The 17,254-nt window shown below is 43.3% G+C and overlaps 1 protein-coding gene across 1 annotated transcript; it reads right to left on the reverse strand.

The window, feature by feature from the left end:
* Nucleotides 1-623: 623 nt before the first annotated feature.
* On the reverse strand, nucleotides 624-17,034 carry LOC310996976 (lissencephaly-1 homolog B-like). Its single transcript, XM_083986537.1, has 11 exons — nucleotides 16,874-17,034; nucleotides 10,773-11,059; nucleotides 7,564-7,648; nucleotides 7,385-7,459; nucleotides 6,887-7,093; nucleotides 5,528-5,696; nucleotides 5,171-5,273; nucleotides 4,692-4,920; nucleotides 2,371-2,472; nucleotides 2,132-2,288; nucleotides 624-2,015 (listed from the first exon to the last, which is right to left on the reverse strand). The coding sequence occupies exons 2-11, from the start codon at nucleotides 10,802-10,804 to the stop codon at nucleotides 1,942-1,944; spliced, it is 1,233 nt and encodes a 410-aa protein (XP_083842663.1). The 5' UTR covers nucleotides 10,805-11,059; nucleotides 16,874-17,034; the 3' UTR covers nucleotides 624-1,941.
* Nucleotides 17,035-17,254: the final 220 nt, after the last annotated feature.

Raw genomic sequence — 17,254 nt, forward strand, 5'->3', positions numbered from 1 at the left:
GCACAGCGCCAGAGCCAGATAGTTATACATAAATAATATTTGCTGTTTCCAGAGCAGCCGCTTCAAAGTTTTGTCTAGTGACCCATTTCTTTCTGAAGACTTTACTCCGATGATTCCTAGATTTGCTTTAATATGAACATTTAATTTCGTGAACCACAGGCTGTCTTGAAGAGATATTTCCTGATTGAGCCAAATTTTATTAGATGGGTTTCTCAGAACACTGAAGTGCTATTAGAAGAAAGGACTTAAGTTCCTGTGGAGCAGACAGCTTCAAATAGACATTTATAAACAAGCTTTTTGCCTAAAAACTAGACAGATTTGTTTTTGATTTTGTACTCTACTCCTTGAGGTTTTTTATTTTAGATTGACCACAAGATGGTGCCATCATGGGAAAAGCAAAAAAAAAAAAAAAACACAATGCTGGTGATACAGATGATGACATGAGAACTGAATGACGCCTTAGTTTCCTCTGCTCTTTTATGTGGTATGGGGCAGGAAGGAGTGCTGCTGTATGACCTCAGTGTGAGAATCCTGTCTGACGAGTGGCTACCACAAGGTTTCCTCATCTTATTTCTCCCCTCCTTCCTTCAAAAGAAAGCACACTCATGGGTGATTTATATTTACAGAATTTTATTTCATTATGTTGCAAACAATGACATCCAGATATATTGATACACAACTTTTACTGTGCGTGTATGTGCATTTGTGAGTGTATGTGTATGTGTGTGTAAAGAGAGCAGTGAGACCACAGAAAGCAGAATGAAAATCCCGTGAGGGAGCCCTCAATGGGTTAACAAGGCAGAGATAGCGAGCAAGAGGGCACTGGGCGATTCTCTGGGGCGACATACACACACACAAACCTCAAAAGGTGAGCAGACTTTTTCCTCTGTAAAACACACTTTTGCTATGGGGTGTGTGCCTGTGCTCTCAGCAGCGTAGGGATCGTTAAGGTCCTGTGAGTGTCTACTAGAAAGCAAGTTTGTTAAAAGAGATGAAGTAGTATGAATGAACACAGTGGGTGAGAAGCTTTGCCTCCTCTCTCTCTCCTCTGACCGCCAGAGCAGAGAGACGGCGGAGAGATTCTCCTGTCGTAATATACAAACACACACACACTCACGCCATGTATACACACATGTACACGTGCACTCGACCACAGAACCTCATGTGATTCAACTAGGGAGCAGCATCCTGCTTCGTTTTTTTTTGTGTTTTTCTTCGACTTACTATCGTCTCCTCCTGGACAGCTTCCACTCATTCTCTCTCTTTCTCTCTCTCTCTCTCTCATGTACTCACTTTCCTCACATCTTCTCTATCACCATCTGCGCAGTGACAGACCACAACAATGGAGGCATGGAGTAAAACAAAACTAAAAAAAAAAGGAAAAAGAAAAAAAAACTAAACCCCTTCAGCGAGGGGTGCCATTGGTTTTCGTGCACCGTCAGTTCACTGGAATCCATCTGTGGCAGCACACAAGGATATTTACCCTTTGACCCGATGGGAAGTCATGACAAAAATGCAAATTCGGCAAATTTAACAGTATACAATTTTTTTTTTGATTGATTGATTCACCATGCAAGGAATATTTCTTATCTTTTGAGTGTGTTTATGTGTCAGAGATTGCGTGACATTTATTAAGCGTACCCTACATCCAGAATAATTTACATAAAAGGACAATAGTCATCTTAATAGGGCTGGACTGATGTAGGGGGAGGTAAGGGAGGAGAGGGGAGGCAGGGGAGGGGACGGGGAGAAAGGTAAAGCGCCATGGTCAACTATGGTTTGGAGTGCGAGGGGTGAGGGGCGGGGCTAGCTGTCGGGACAGAAGGAGAAGGGCCGAGGTGCAGGGGTAGAGGAGGGACAGGGTGGTGGGGGGGGGTTAGGGCTGCTTTTGGATTTGGGGGGGGGACAGGAAGCAGGACAGGGCAAGAGACGGAGGTGGTCTCAGCGGCACTCCCAGACTTTGACTGTCTGATCGACGCTGCCCGTCACCACGTAGGGAGCAGTCTTGTGGAAATCTGCAAGAGGGGAACAACATCTGTTCAGTGCTGATTCAAACAAGTTCACCACTAAGTATGTTAGACATGTGAGGAAGCAGGAGATTCACAATCAACTCCATTAATAACTGTCTTACCCAAAGAGGTAACAAAGTGTTCATGGGCACACAGGGTCTTCATGCAGCGTTTGTTCTTGTAGTCCCAGATCCTAATGGTTTTGTCGTCAGCACAGCTCACTATGAATCTTCCTCCAGGGTGAAACAACACCCCACGCACCCAGTTGTCATGTCCCACCTGAAGAACCAAGACAGAATTACCCACCACTCACTGAATAAAGACTGAAGCAGTCACAGACACCACTGTTTCTACCACTCACCAGGGTCATAAGGCAGATGCCAATGCTGACATCCCACATCTTAATGGTTTTATCTCTGGAGCCAGAGAGAAGGAAGGGGCCAGGCTTTCCACTCTTCTTGATCTGTAGAACAGATACAATGTACAATGAAGATATCAGAAACATCCACTAGTGACATTAAAGAGCAAAGATGAGGAGGCAATTTTCAGCCGTGACAGTGACACGGCTCAAAGGAGGGTGACGTTAGCCAAATCAGTTCGCTTTGTGTCTAAATACATACCAAACTAAAGACATTTCCATTAGCCAGATATACTTTATGTTTATGGCTAATAACCAGATGTAAGCATGCCAACATTAAACCTGCTGAATATCAGCATATTCACTTTGTCACTGAAAACATGAGAGCATGTCTAGTGTACCACTGGACCAGAGTACAGCCCCACTGTCTGCAGACTGCTCTCTACACACACACACACGTACTTTTCAAAATCTCACAACAACCTAAAGACAAAGACGCGTGGTGACGTCTTCTCACATCTTCAGTTGTCAACCACAAAACAAACATGATGTCAAAACCTGACCAATCAGTGGAATCTGATGAGTCAAGTCTCCAAAAATCCAGATGACATTTAATAGGGCTGGGCAGTTGATTGAAAAATAATCAAAACCGAGATTTAGAGCCTGAAGTCACCTGAACGACACACTCCTGGCTGTGTGGTCATGTGACACCCCCCATCCAGTCCGCTACATGGAAGCAACAGGGAAGAAAACTGACTGAAAGCTGACTGTGCAAATCGAGCAGCTCCAAAATAAGATAATGGAGGGTTTCCGTTAGGGCTTTGACATTTGTCCAAAAAATCATATTCGAACTTTGTTTGTTTATTAATATTAATATTCGAATATATTCGAATATTTATGGATAATATTTTTGTAATATTTTGACCCCCCCCCCCCCCCGCCCGAAGCGACCGGATTGTCCGACGGGGGGGGGGTGGGGGGGCGGTACAAGTTTCGCTTTCACTGTCATGCATGCTGCATGAGCGCTTCTCTCTCTGTGTGTGTGTGTGTGTGTGTGTGAAACAGCGCTATGCGGAGATTAATGAACGGATGACATGCTGCGGTGGTGTATTTGCGACAATTTAAAAAAAAAACGGCCCGCCACTCCTAAATGAATGTAGAGGAAACACATATTTCAACTTCTCCCTCCGTGGTTTGTAGAGTATCTATGGTCGCACTCGCAGCCTTTTGCTCCGCCATTGTTTATCAGTGAAGAAGTGTGAACAGGCGTCAGGCGTTAACGACGTGATAACGCCATACTGTAAGTACAGGAGCCCCAGGTGATCAATGCTAATGAGCTGGCGTTTCACAACTTCAACAGGCTGAAAAAAGCCTTTAATCTGGATTGAAAACTACGTTTTCAGGCAAACACATTTACCAAAAATAATGCTTATTACAGGTTCGAATATTTAGAGCTGCTCTAATATTCGTTCGAATATGGTTATTTTTTTAATATTCGAATTATATTCGAATTTCGAAGTTCGTTGTCAAAGCCCTAGTTTCCGTAATGTATTCCGCTAAGTGGCGGCGGGCCGCAGCTACATGATTATTGCTACTGCTGCTTCAGATGCACAGCCGGAGACAGACACACAAGACGCATACGAGCTAACGTGTCCTTGTTTGTTTATTATTTCCTCTCCTTCTGTGCTCATGTTTACACTCCACACTGTTCGGTGTGGGGGGGGGTCGACGACAATGATGACACTGTAATCGGTCATTAATTGTAATCAGGGCAAAAAGTTCAATCAAAGGGATAGTTCAACATTTTGTCAAATTGGCCCATTGCCATAATCCCTATTTCCTCCATATTTTGGAGTTGTTGGATTGTGTATATTTGATGAGTTCGATGAGGGAAACCAAGAAATTCCATTAGCCTCCGTAGCGTAGCTCTGAGCAGCTCGTGGCTCTGCTCCACTGTTTTAAAATAGCTTACATCGACAATTAAAGGTAACAAACCTACTCCTAAAACTAAAGGGATTATGGCAATGGGCCAGTTTGCAAAAATGTTGAACTATCCCTTTAATCTTGATTTTGATTTTTGCCATAATAGCCCAGCCCTAACATTTAATTTTTAGTGATCAATTCAGATTAAAATCAGGTCTCACTGAGACAGTGGCAACTCTATTTTATGCAACAGTTTTATTGAATGTCTTATGAATCAGTCATTATCTCGGTACACAACATGTGTCTTTGGTAGAGACAATAGTGGGAAACCCTGCAGCTGAACCAAAGGTATACAAACGTCCCTGTAGGTTAACGTCAGATCCTGCAGCAGCTGTATTTACCTCTGAGCCTGTGGCCTCCAGGATGGTGGGATGAGCACTGTCAGGGGCCCAGGCGATACACTCTACCACATGCTCGTGCTCCCGCAACTCAGCTTTGCACTCCTTGGAGGCGACCACCCATACGCGCACCGTTTGGTCGTTGGAGCAGCTGGCGATCAATGAGCCGTCCTGGTTGGGACGCACCATCCTCACCCACTCTCTGTGGCCCGTGAAGGTCTTCACACAGTACCTGAGGATGGAAATATTCATTATATTACCAAGTTAAATTGTGAAACAGCAGGTTTTTGCATAAACTGATTGTAAACAGTCACTCCCAGTGATGAAATTAAGACCAGGGGTTTGAAAATTGAGTATGAAAACAAAAGAAAGCGCAAAATGTAACTCCATTCCAAGATTTAACATTCCACCTTTCTCAGTTTCTGAGAGCGTGTGATAGTGAAAGTTGAAACGAGCCCCTCCTTCACTTCCCCATCACTTACCCAGTGGCCACTTCCCACATCTTCATGGTCTTGTCTCTGGAGGCAGACACTATGTGGTCACCATTTGGCATGATGGCTACAGACGACACATTGTGATCGTGGCCTGGATGACACAGAAGACAGTTGAGTTGTTTTAACTACTGTGAAATAATCTTTATACCCAAACCAACACATGTTCAACAACATCCAAAAACACTTTAAGATTTTTAAATTAAAACTTGTATTACAAATATTTAAAAAGCATCATTACACAAAACTGAAAATAATGCAGTGAAGCAGTTACGCCATTTCTAAAACAGGTTGTATATAACAATGTAGATGGAGCTGACAGCTCTTATTTCTGTACATATCACTCACCATGCATTGTTCGGATGCACTCAAACCCTTGAAAGTCCCAGAGTTTGATGCTCATGTCAGCTGAACATGAAGCCAGCAGCTTCCCTGTCTGGTCAAAGGAGATGTCCTGCACAGAGTCTGTGTGGCCCTTCAGGGTCCGCTCAAAGTCTCCTGCCTCGTAGTCCCACACCTAAAAGTACAGACAGCAACAGTCAGTTGGTGTGACGCAGCATCACCTTGTCCTGCTCTAAACGACAGATGTGCACCACATGTAACGATCATATTGGTAAAACTGGTCAATTTTATTCAGTCTTGTGTCCTAACAAAAAAGTGTTACACCGATCTTATTTTTAAGAGGCAGCATGGAGTCCATAATGTGTCACAAGGTTGAACTCAAATGTGAATTAGATGCGTAGGTTTAAAAAAAAACACTGAATCATTTAGTTAAAATAATTAACATTAAGCAGTTAGCTTAGTTCATTAATAAAAAAGGAGAAGAGGAGGGGGGCTGAGAGAGGAAGTGATTTGCATGTTTCCCAGAGTGCTGTGCTCTGGGAGTGTTGCCTCTGACAACAAGTGCATCAGCCCATCTTCACACAGATGAGCAGTGACAAAGCAAAAAAAGAAACTGAGTTAGGGAGGAAGGAATGGTGGAAGGGATGGAGGGAGGGATGAAGGGAGGGAGGGAAGAGAAAGGGAGGGGGGGCATGCAGGAGCAGAGGCAGTGAGGATAAAAAGGCAGCGCAGCCTCAGATCTGCAGCACAGCTTTGATCTAAAGGGTCAGAGCTGCAGAGGCTATGTTTGTGGTGAGTCGTAACACTTGCTGATTGTGCTTGTAAAGGCTGCTGTTTTCAGCCGTCACTATGCTTCAATGTTCCTGCTAGGAACCCACTTTCAAAGAGACATCCCAGAGGTACATCAGAAAGGCAAGGGAAGCCTTAACGTTTTCAAAGAGCACACACGCATACTGAGATACACAAATGTATAAATAAATTTCAAATTGTGGGAAAACTGTTTTCCAAAGTTGAAGCCGTTATTATGCAGTATACAAATAGCAACTTTCCCATACTACACAATATAATATAATATAATATAATATACTAGGTAATATAAAAGCCCTGCAACAAGCTCCTTGTTTACACTGTCCAAAAGATATTGATTTAACTCTGGGGATTCTCGAGGCCTCAGCGGTGTGGACAGTACTGTATCGGAGTGAATGCTAATGTGTTTTCTTCCCACACCGATACAAAAGCTGTGTCTTCAGTCTCAACATAAACCGAGTATGACAGGTTGGGATTCATGAGTAGGAACGTTGTGTCAGGTACTCGATAAACTGGCGGTGCAGTGTGTAGACCAAAACGCTGTCTGTGAACACACACCTTGATGGTAGCGTCCTCTGAGGCTGTGACCATGACAGAAAAGACGGGGTGGAATATGACGCGCGTGACCGGAGCGCGGTGGCCGCTCAGCGCGTATCTCTCTGGGGGACGGGGGATCCACTCCTTGGGGTCTCTCTTCTGACCCACAGGCCCTCCATGTGTCATCTCCTCCTTGGCCTCGTTCAATTTGGACTCCAACTCCATCACCTGAGACAAGGAGCACGGGAGTCAGAGAGTTCAGACATGCTGATCAGTAGATACTTCTGGTGTCATTGTTGAGTTACACAGGCAACAATCTAACACAATCACGCTTTGGATTGTCATAAAGCTGGTTGAATAAAGGTATCTAAACATTTCTGGGTTAGCTGAAGGAGAACGGTGTCATGCACTGACATATACAACACTGGACATGTCTGGCTTACACACGAACTGTGCACCATGTATCAACATCTCAGGCAAATGTAAAGTACACCATCAGCACACACAGACATTCCTTACCTTCTTCTGTAATCTGATGACCGAGGTCCATTTTTTTTCCAAAAGCCCTGCGTACTTTTTATCTACCTCTTCATTCTATGAGGAAAGAAAAGACACAGACACTCAGAGAGAAGAAAAAAAAAAAGCACAAGTTATTTGTTCACTGGTTTCAGTATTGTGGTGTGTGTGTTGCTCCTTACCATATCTATCTCTGCCTCTTTCTTGAAGGTGGAATAAGCCTCCTCATATCCATTGGAACGAAGATAGTCAGCTATAGCTCGGTTTCTGAGAGAGAGCACAACAACATTGGTTTCTGAAATGTTTCAGGCCACATCTCATCAACAGTTACAGGTTTGGTCCTAAGAGACGCTACCACGAACCAACTGTCAATCTAACATGGCCGCGATCAGGGCGGCTTCGTTTGATCACTCCCAAAACTGTTATGAATGAATTGAATTACATGCTGACAAAGTCATGTAATTATGAATGGGATTGTCATCTATTACACATAAACTCCACCTTAACAGAGATGCTGGGTCCTCCTTAAAAAGAGAGGAGACCACACCCTGACGAACAGATGGGAGCGATGAGATTCCAATTTCACAGTTCCACCTTAAATGTCAGCGAATCTGACTGGAGGCCAGAAGAAATTACAATCCTCCAGTGAAGAAAACAAAACGTAAGCGCCCCATCGCCGGGGAAGTGTTTTGCGCCGCTGCCTGGAAACCAGAGCCTGGCCACGAGGAGAGAACTCAGAGCATGGACGATGTGAGGACGAGGGGAACCACAAGCACATGGAAACAACCTTAAGCACGCAGGCAGGCTCGCACAAATACACACACACGCACACACAAACACACTCCCACACATATGGAGTTATATAAATGAGCGGAACAGCGTCTTTATGAGATGAAGGGTGAATATTTCATGAGTAACTGTACTAAATTTAGGATGCAGCTTCAGGGTTACTTAAACTGCTTATAATTGTAAAACTAACAAAACCGTTACGGATTTTTGAACATTACACCACCATAGGCAAAAGGATTTCCTCTAGATCGTCTTGATCAAATCCTATTCAACACAACAATTTTAACAGTGCAAGTTGCTTGATTATCAAGAGCTTAGACAACAAACGGACAATGTCTACTAGTTGGTGTCTTGACCGGGGTCTGCTGAGAGAGGATGCATACCATACGATCAGCCAGCCAGACACCACTGCACAGAGCGGCTCGCATTAACCCACCATCATTTTTTAAAGTTCCTCCTTCTCTCCCATCCCCCTCGCTTCTGTGCTCCTGTCCTGCGGGTTATGAAATATTCACTAAGGAGCTATCAAGTGAACCACCTTGAAGGCCACATCTTGTCACATTTCCTCAATGATTACACATTCTTGTAAAGGAACGCACTTTCTCACAACATCTACATTAACCTCTTCTGGATGACTTATAGTCTACTTGCCAGCCCATAGGGCCCCATTGTGAACCCGGAAATGTTGAGTACCCCAAAGTTTTATGTTAGAAATATATAGTATGGGTCCCCAGTATTCAGAAACTGCCGGATGCTAATTTATATATATTGGGCAATTAGCACAATTGACATAATTAGCATAAATTAGCATAGTTTCCTATATGGGCAATATTTCTGCAAAATTGACTTGGCTGATCTGGGCAATATTGGAGTGGTTTTAGGGGTTATTGATGATGCTGAATCCATTTCTGACATTTTCAAAATTCAAAATGGCTGTCTAAACCGGTAGTGACCAGATTTAAACCGCCAGTGGGCCGATTTTGATGGATTTCAATCTGGTCCCTTCGGTTTAGACAGCCATTTTGAATTTTGAAAATGTCAGAAATGGATTCAGCATCATCAATAACCCCTAAAACCACTCCAATATTGCCCAGATCAGCCAAGTCAATTTTGCAGAAATATTGCCCATATAGGAAACTATGCTAATTTATGCTAATTATGTCAATTGTGCTAATTGCCCAATATATATAAATTAGCATCCGGCAGTTTCTGAATACTGGGGACCCATACTATATATTTCTAACATAAAACTTTGGGGTACTCAACATTTCCGGGTACTCATTGTTGGCAAGTAGACTATTAGTCCACACAGCTGATTGTATATTCCACTGTTTGGCATCCAGAACATGTGATGTGTATCCATGCTTGTGGACTGACTTCGAGGTATTGCTAAAAAGCCTACATGCGCACACTTTAAAGGGATAGTTCAACATTTTGGTAAATTGGCCCATTGCCGTAATCCCTATAGTCTTAGCAGTACGTTCGTTAGCTTTAATTGTCGGTGCAAGCTATTTTTAGAACGGCGGAGCAGAGCCGCAAGGTGCTCAGAGCTACACTACGGAGGCTAATGGGATTTCTTGGTTTCCCTCATCAAATACACAATCCAACAACTCCAAAACGCTCTTCTAGTTGTGAAATGCACATTCACCACGCTATGAGATAATAACGGAACGTTATGAGACAGAGTTGTTTTCGAGGCAAATGCAGAGACTGCTTATGGATATCTCAAAAACAACTCTGTCTCATAACGTTCTGTTATTATCTCATAGCGTGGTGAACGTGCAGGTCACAACTTGTCCACCAGAGTGTTTTGGAGTTGTTGGATTGTGTATTTGATGAGTTTGATGAAGGAACCTGGATGATGTCGAGCACCGCACGGCACGGCTTGTTTACCTGAAAGTTGCTACTGCTAATACTATGGTTTGTTTCTGCGTGTTTCCAAATTGTCAAAACAAAATGAGCAGCTGGACGAAGTTCAGCTTCCACAGGCTTCCTCTCCGCAACCTGGACTCACTAAAGCTCTGGCTAGTTGCGCTAAAAATGGACCCGAATGTCGAAGTGGAATCATTATTATCAGAATGAGCCAGGCAGCGGTCGGAGATGACATCATCCAGGTCAGAGGTCAGTAGGTCAACCTACAAACCACGGATGTTGATAACAGGTAACCCCGGCCTCAGAGGGGACTAGCACTAGCGTATCATAACAAAATATTGGTGAAATTAACGAGTTTCGCGGCAGATAATGTGTTATATAGAGGCTACATTCCGCTGCCCCATAGACTTGCATTATACGGATACGCAGCTCTCGGCTGGATCTAATTTCGTCGGAACTACTCATAATGACACCAAAGTTATCGGGGTGAGTAAAGGATCGTATTTTATGCTAGAAATAAGGTCCACATTGTAAAAAACGGCAATTCCATAATTTTCCAGAGCTGGAAATGTATAAAATCAAATTTCATACTTTTCCATACTTGTGTAGGAACCCTGCTTCAATGCACTTCTAGTTGAACTTGTTTACGTTTGTGTTGGTTCTACATGTCTGTTCTTGTTTGCACATGTAATGAGCCTGCACATCCACATATTTACATCCAGACACTCACAGTTCATCTCTTTGTCTCTGTGACAGCACCATGGCGGCTGCTGTTCTCTCCCTCTCGGGGAGGTTGAGGGCGAGGCGATGTGCTGAGGGAGTCTGGCTAGGAAGTGTGTGGTGGGGAGGTGTCTGATCCCTCGGCGATGTTGTTCTTCCGGAGACTCAGAGGTGGCGGAAGGAGTGCCACGCAGGGGGAGGTCAACTGGAGATACAGCTGTCAATCAACTGCTGGTACAAGGCTCCACGTGTATTCACAACAGCCCGACTCGTTCACTGATCAGACGTGCCCATCACCTGGTAACGAGAGAGAAATGTGTAGAAAACAAAGTTTGGCAAAAAAGCATATTTACAGTAGTAGTGAGTGAAGTCAGTTGGCAGCTGCTTGTGCAACTAAAGCCTACACACATAAAGCTTTTCTAAATCTCAACAGATTTTTTATCTGAGAGACCCCACACATGAAGATAAAACACCTCTGATTGAATAGTTTTGATCGTATTGTGTGTGGTCAGCCAGATTATCTTTATGTGTGTGGCAGGCTTAAGTTACAAGACAAAGAAAAGAAACTGTTGACAAATTATATTCTTATACAAGAAGTGACACAAAAACCTTTAACAAGGTTTGTGTAAATCAAGCTGGAAGGTAAGAAAGTCAGCAAGTACAATGACCTAAAGGTGTGGAGTCTTCACCACAGTCAAATTATGCATCACATTATGTTATTTTACACTGTAAAACAAAGGGGGAAAAGGAGCAACCAAAATGAGTGGGCCCCATTTTGCTTTCGTCTCTCTCTCTAACTGATAAACTGAGGGATAAATGCAAGATAACACAAACATTTTACGACATTGTTAAAACATAATTGTTATCACGCTGTGTCTCTCTAATCGACTGAGAACCCAAACTGAATGACGTGGTCTGTCCACTGATCCCTGCTCTTCAATCACAGAGCAGCACCGACACAAAGCAACCTGTGCTTCAGTACAATCAGCTGGTCAATTGCGTGTATGTGTGTGTGACGGGACTAATTCTATCTACAAAGAATAGTGGTACTACACTACTGGGTAAACAAGTCAAATACAGTCAGAAGATCTGCAATGGCTAATTAATGAGCTATTGGCAATCACTCTGCTGATCGTCGATCACCATCATACGCTGACACGACACGACAACAATGCTTGATTACACTGGGCTGTGAAGTAGGAACAACGACATTCTAGGTTCTCTGTTGTCTTCCTGTTAATTCATGCATGTGTGTGTATGCATCTTCAAATCCAGGAAATCCTGCACTGCTGCCAAAGATTTTACATGACATCAACATTAAAAGCACATTGAAACATTTGTTCTTAACAGCTTAGCCTGAGTGAAGAGCTCTCCACCTTCTGGACACTTCCTCACCCATCCATGTTGCAAAAGCAGCATTTCTGAGTTTGTACGATTCATCTTAACACATACAGTCAGAGGTCATCTTAAGAGATTACTGCAGCTGTTGACTGCTTTTCATTGATGATAGTTTCAGCCTAGACTTTTGAGACAGTGTGATCATGCTACTAACCAAACACGAGAGCAGAGATCGACAGCACACGCTGCAAAAATCACAACACACCACTCAGTGATTACGATGCTAATCAAGGAATCACTTCCTGAGCTTCAACGCTGCTGGCACCTGAGGCCACAATAGCACTAAGCTGCTTAGTGGCTAGACCAGGCAACCTACAGTCTGTATGTGTGTGTGTGTGTGTTTCCAAGTGATAGAGACCACAAGTCCTCCATACAGCTGACAGAGCAATGTAAAGAAGGGACTGGAGGGCAGCTAACAGGATTAACCCCAGACATTAAGAAAAGACCTTAACAGCAATCCGCCCTTGTCTGTATCAGTGTCTGGTGCATTGTTCTTTTCAGTTTCTCTGTCAGTTGACAGGTGCTGCCAACACAAAACAATTCAAATCATAAAAAATAATCTAAACTTTCATTCAGATGCTGGTCTAAATGTACAGATATTTTCTCCTCTTATGTATTCTGCTTTACAGAGCACTTTTTTCTTTTGTTGTCCACTGCTGCTGCCGTCATGCGCTGAAGCATGGCCGCCGCAATGGACAACAAAACATTCAGCCGAGGACGCGTCTCAGTTGTCCTAGAAAGAACTCTCTTCCCTGCATGCAAACATGATGAGTGCTGTGAGCTGACAGGACAGAGCTAGTGATTTTAGCAAAGCGGCACTCTCAGCGTGATTCAAAAATAGCCATTTGACCAAACGGACCGACCTCCAAACTCTTACGTAACAAAGACAATCTTGACAGCTTCTGCACCTGCCTGAGACTCTGTGGCTCCACCTGCGACTGTGTTTGTGAGACATGTTTTGAGGAACACACACGTTAAACTCAAAGGCTAAATGTGCGGCTACTCACAGGGAGCATGGCCAGAGTCGTAAATCAAGAGGAAGGGTTCAAGGTCCCGTCCATGTATCATGTTTATCAAAAGGAAATAATGTAGCGTTTATGACTTATCTGATTGTCTGACTGCTTAGTGCACTTCTCCTAAAAGGCAGTGAGTGATTGCTGCGGGTCTATCAATACAGTATACGTTACAATCTACCAATAGAAAATGAAACCTTTCTATAAAGCAAGACTGAGTGTTTATTTGCCACTTTTCAGTTTTATTACACTGCAAACTAAATATCAGTCAGTCTTAGGTCATGTTTTCAAATATCTTATTTGGCAGTCAAAACACTATGGTGAACTGTGATGATGTCAACTTTCACTTTGACATTTTCAAGACTGAGCCATTAAAATATGTAGTAAAAACACACACACACACACGCTTTTATAAATCAATACCAAAGGTTGCAGCTCTATCTAAGATCTAAGAAATATAAAGTTGGAGCACCAACCAGCCAGATCGTTAAAATAAACTGTCCTGTTTCCCTAAGACAGACCATCAAGATCAGGAGCCCATGCTCAAAGAGCCACTATAGTTGTTGTTTAGTCATTAGTCTTATGTAGACCTCACAGGTGTTTCCAAAATAGACTGGCTGCAACATTATGGTCTAGTGGCAGAGAGAGCATGCCCCCAACTAAAGAGCCTCAGTTTGATCCCCAGTGTCCTCATGAGATAAGGTCAATCATATGGCAAGACACTGACCTGACCCCTTCCTTCACCTGGGGCACAACGACCTGGCTGACCTTGTCAGCAAAACAGAGGGAGGGGGGCAAACCATTTTACTATACAACATCCTATATAAAAATCAACATGGATTAATTTTATGGAAAGTCCAGTAGGAACATCATTTTATCAGATGTGGAGGATTAAAATCAGAGTTATAATAATGTTTTTTTAGCTGAAGAAACAATCCAGTCATTGACCACATTAAATCAAGGAGGTGACTCAGAGCAAACACACCATAATGCCCACTTCAGTTCACTGGCAGGTGAATGAGATGTTACTGGGAGACGGAGCAGCCTGCTGTCTCTCTGCCTCCACTCAGTCACAGAGCCTACGTAACGTCTTACATGCCTCTCCTGCTCCAACCGAAGACCAACAAAATGTTCCCAAACCATATCGTCTTGGTTTATCTGTGAAATATAAAAAGGTGGAACGATTAGCTGACTAAGCTGCCATCAGGCCTCAATATCAGGCATCAGACTGTGACGTCAATGATGCCTCATCTGTCTTTCTCAGAGCACCAACAGAGCATGTTCATTTTAACAAGCCTTGTGACACAGACTTTACCTCTGTTTCCCAAATGACAACAACAGTTATCAATCCTAACAACACATCAATCCTAACATCCTTGTGAAGAAATGCATTCATAAATGTAGTAGTGTTGTCCTTACATGCTTCTGATTCTTTTGATCCAGTAACTAAGTCTGAAACCGGAAGATATTTAATCAATAATACCATGTCATACTCTGAAAAGGCTGCCGATCCTGCCGATCCTTACAGAGGAAGAGCTGGAACCACTGAATGGTTGTTATTCTTGCTTAAATTGTTGATTTTTACAATCAATAGATCAACTTGTTGACTCGTTTCCCGTTGACCAAGAAATCAATGGATGCTCTAATTCTTCGATGGGCACTTTTCACTTTGGATTACTGAATACAGTGTATATGTCGTTCAGACAGAGCCACAGGATGCACATGCCGTGACTCACTGTTATGACACGATCATTAAATCTTGAGTCAAAGCTGTCTTAATGAATAAAACAAGTGCACTAGATATGCCATTACATTTTCTGAATACAATTTCTGAATTGTTTTCGCAGTTATTGTGTGAAGGCAGAAGTCATTAACAAAGGAGGAAGAGATGGTCAATTTAAACAAAAAATACAAAACAGCCACAAGCATTAATTTTGGCTGCACATCAAGCTTTCAGTCATCATGCTCTGTTTGTGTCAAGCTGCTGAGCAATGCCCCTCCTTATGGGTGACCTTCAGGCCAAACAAGTCCCTGCTGGCACAAACTGACAAGGCAATGTTTGATTGCAATTTCAATAGCATGGCAAATCAGATTTTTTTTTTTTTTTTACACTTCATTACCTTTTTTAAAGCAACAATGCCGGTTTATACCAGGACTTGTTATGACAGTAAGTACATAATTTATTGCCCTACAATAAAATAAGGCAGCTCAAAAGTTGTTCAAGGGTTATCTTCCATATTCCACATGTGTTGTCAAATACAGCACTGTGACAGACAGTGACATGCTGCTAAAACACTGTTGTTTTTTTCCACGTAGTTAAAAAACTATTTCACTTTAGTAAAGTAGTTCTCCTAATTAAGGGGAAATTGAATCAGTGGCAATTTAGGTAGAAAATCTAAACTGCACTATCAACAAGACCTTATTGTCTGTGAATTGGTAAAACCTTGAAATAATAGAGTATGTTAAGAAATTGAGAGCATATAGAAGAACAGTATAGCGTTTTCTACGGATTTCAGCCCTTACGGTAATGGTTTTTGCAATAGCCGCTGCTACACAAATTATAAACGATCAATTAGCTAGTGAAATTGAGACATTTTATAGGTTTCATATGAAATCTGTGTCCGTTAGCCTTGTTCTTTATCATCATCTCGCGCTGATCCTTGCGTAGACTCCACCCTGATCGTGAATCCTCAAACCTGGCCAGATTACCTCAAGGGATCTTGCAGCATGCATTAAAACAATGCAAATTGATTAAGGGCCTCTTTGCTTTATGATGTACTGGTTTGATCGCAAACAATCTGGCCCGGGTGACGTCTTTCCCAGCCTTCGTTGGCCACAAGGGCAAAGTTGCAGCAATGGCTCAACAACGCCCTTTCCAGCTAACGTTAGCTTAGCACGGTAACCTACGCGTTTACTGGAGCTGTCAGTATGAGCAGACTGGATTTATGCTACCACACACACAGCCACCGTACAAAAACACACAATGGGCGTTGGTCTACACACCAACAAGTAGCCGAGCAGCACAGGCAACCGTTGGAAATAACGCAGCCTTTCCCCGTTTAGATGTAGAAACGAGAACGGGGTGTGCAGCCCAAGTTTGATTATAGGGATATTAGCTGTTATTCGTCAATACAAGACATCACTGGTTAACCTCAAGGCGCAGCGGTATTCACACAGTTGAATGATTTCCCCGACAACCACGGTTTCCCTAAGGATAGGCTTTTCATTTTCGTGTTTTCCAACATCACAATATTTGCACCCCGGGCTGTAGAAAACATGGCAGCAGACTGACAGCACCTCAGTTAGCCGGCTAACGCACCACGTTAGCTCGTCCCCACACAACTTCCATAAATAGCCGTAGCTAACGTTAGACAAATGATCAGCTAGGCTTCACAACAAGTGTCTCGGGACGAGGCCCGCGCTGGCCCAGAGGAGCACAACCGGTTTCAAGATGACAGTCACACTAAGCACAGTTGAGCCATGTCATCGTTAGACTATTTCAGCGTTCAGCCTCAAAGTCGATGCTCTTGCGAACACCAACTTTGCCACTTAGCTTAGCTTAGCTTAGCTCTCGGCCTCTCCGCCATTTTGAGATCGGGACGGTGGAGCGCAGACACTGCAGGCAATTCGTCGTCAAAAATAACAAGTCTTTCTAAGTGCCAAACAACAGTACAGACGCGTGTAGAAACAACGAACTTACCTTCGGACAAATGGTGATTCTCATATCCCCTCTAGAGGCCAAAACGTGCGCCGGAAAAGCCTGGTTTTGATGCGGTATTGTGACTTTTCACATCACAGTGGTGGCACGGCCGCTCTGATTTCTCTCCTCTTTGGTACCACCGCATTCGCCCGGCCCCAGCTAACGGTCGCGATTGGATATCGGCCGCGCGCACGTAGAGGTGAGCGGGGCCGCGCACCGTGCACTCCTTGTTATTAAAGGAAAAACACACCAGATTAAGTTATACGTTATCTTTATTTCTATGTACACACGTTTTAAGATTTAAACAACTTTGAGATGAGCAACAGATATATGATAGAATGTAGTGATGATGATGACATCATGCAGCTGTCCCACAGATGG

This window comes from Trachurus trachurus, assembly GCF_905171665.1.
Source record: "Trachurus trachurus genome assembly, chromosome: 14".
Taxonomy (NCBI): Eukaryota; Metazoa; Chordata; class Actinopteri; order Carangiformes; family Carangidae; genus Trachurus; species Trachurus trachurus.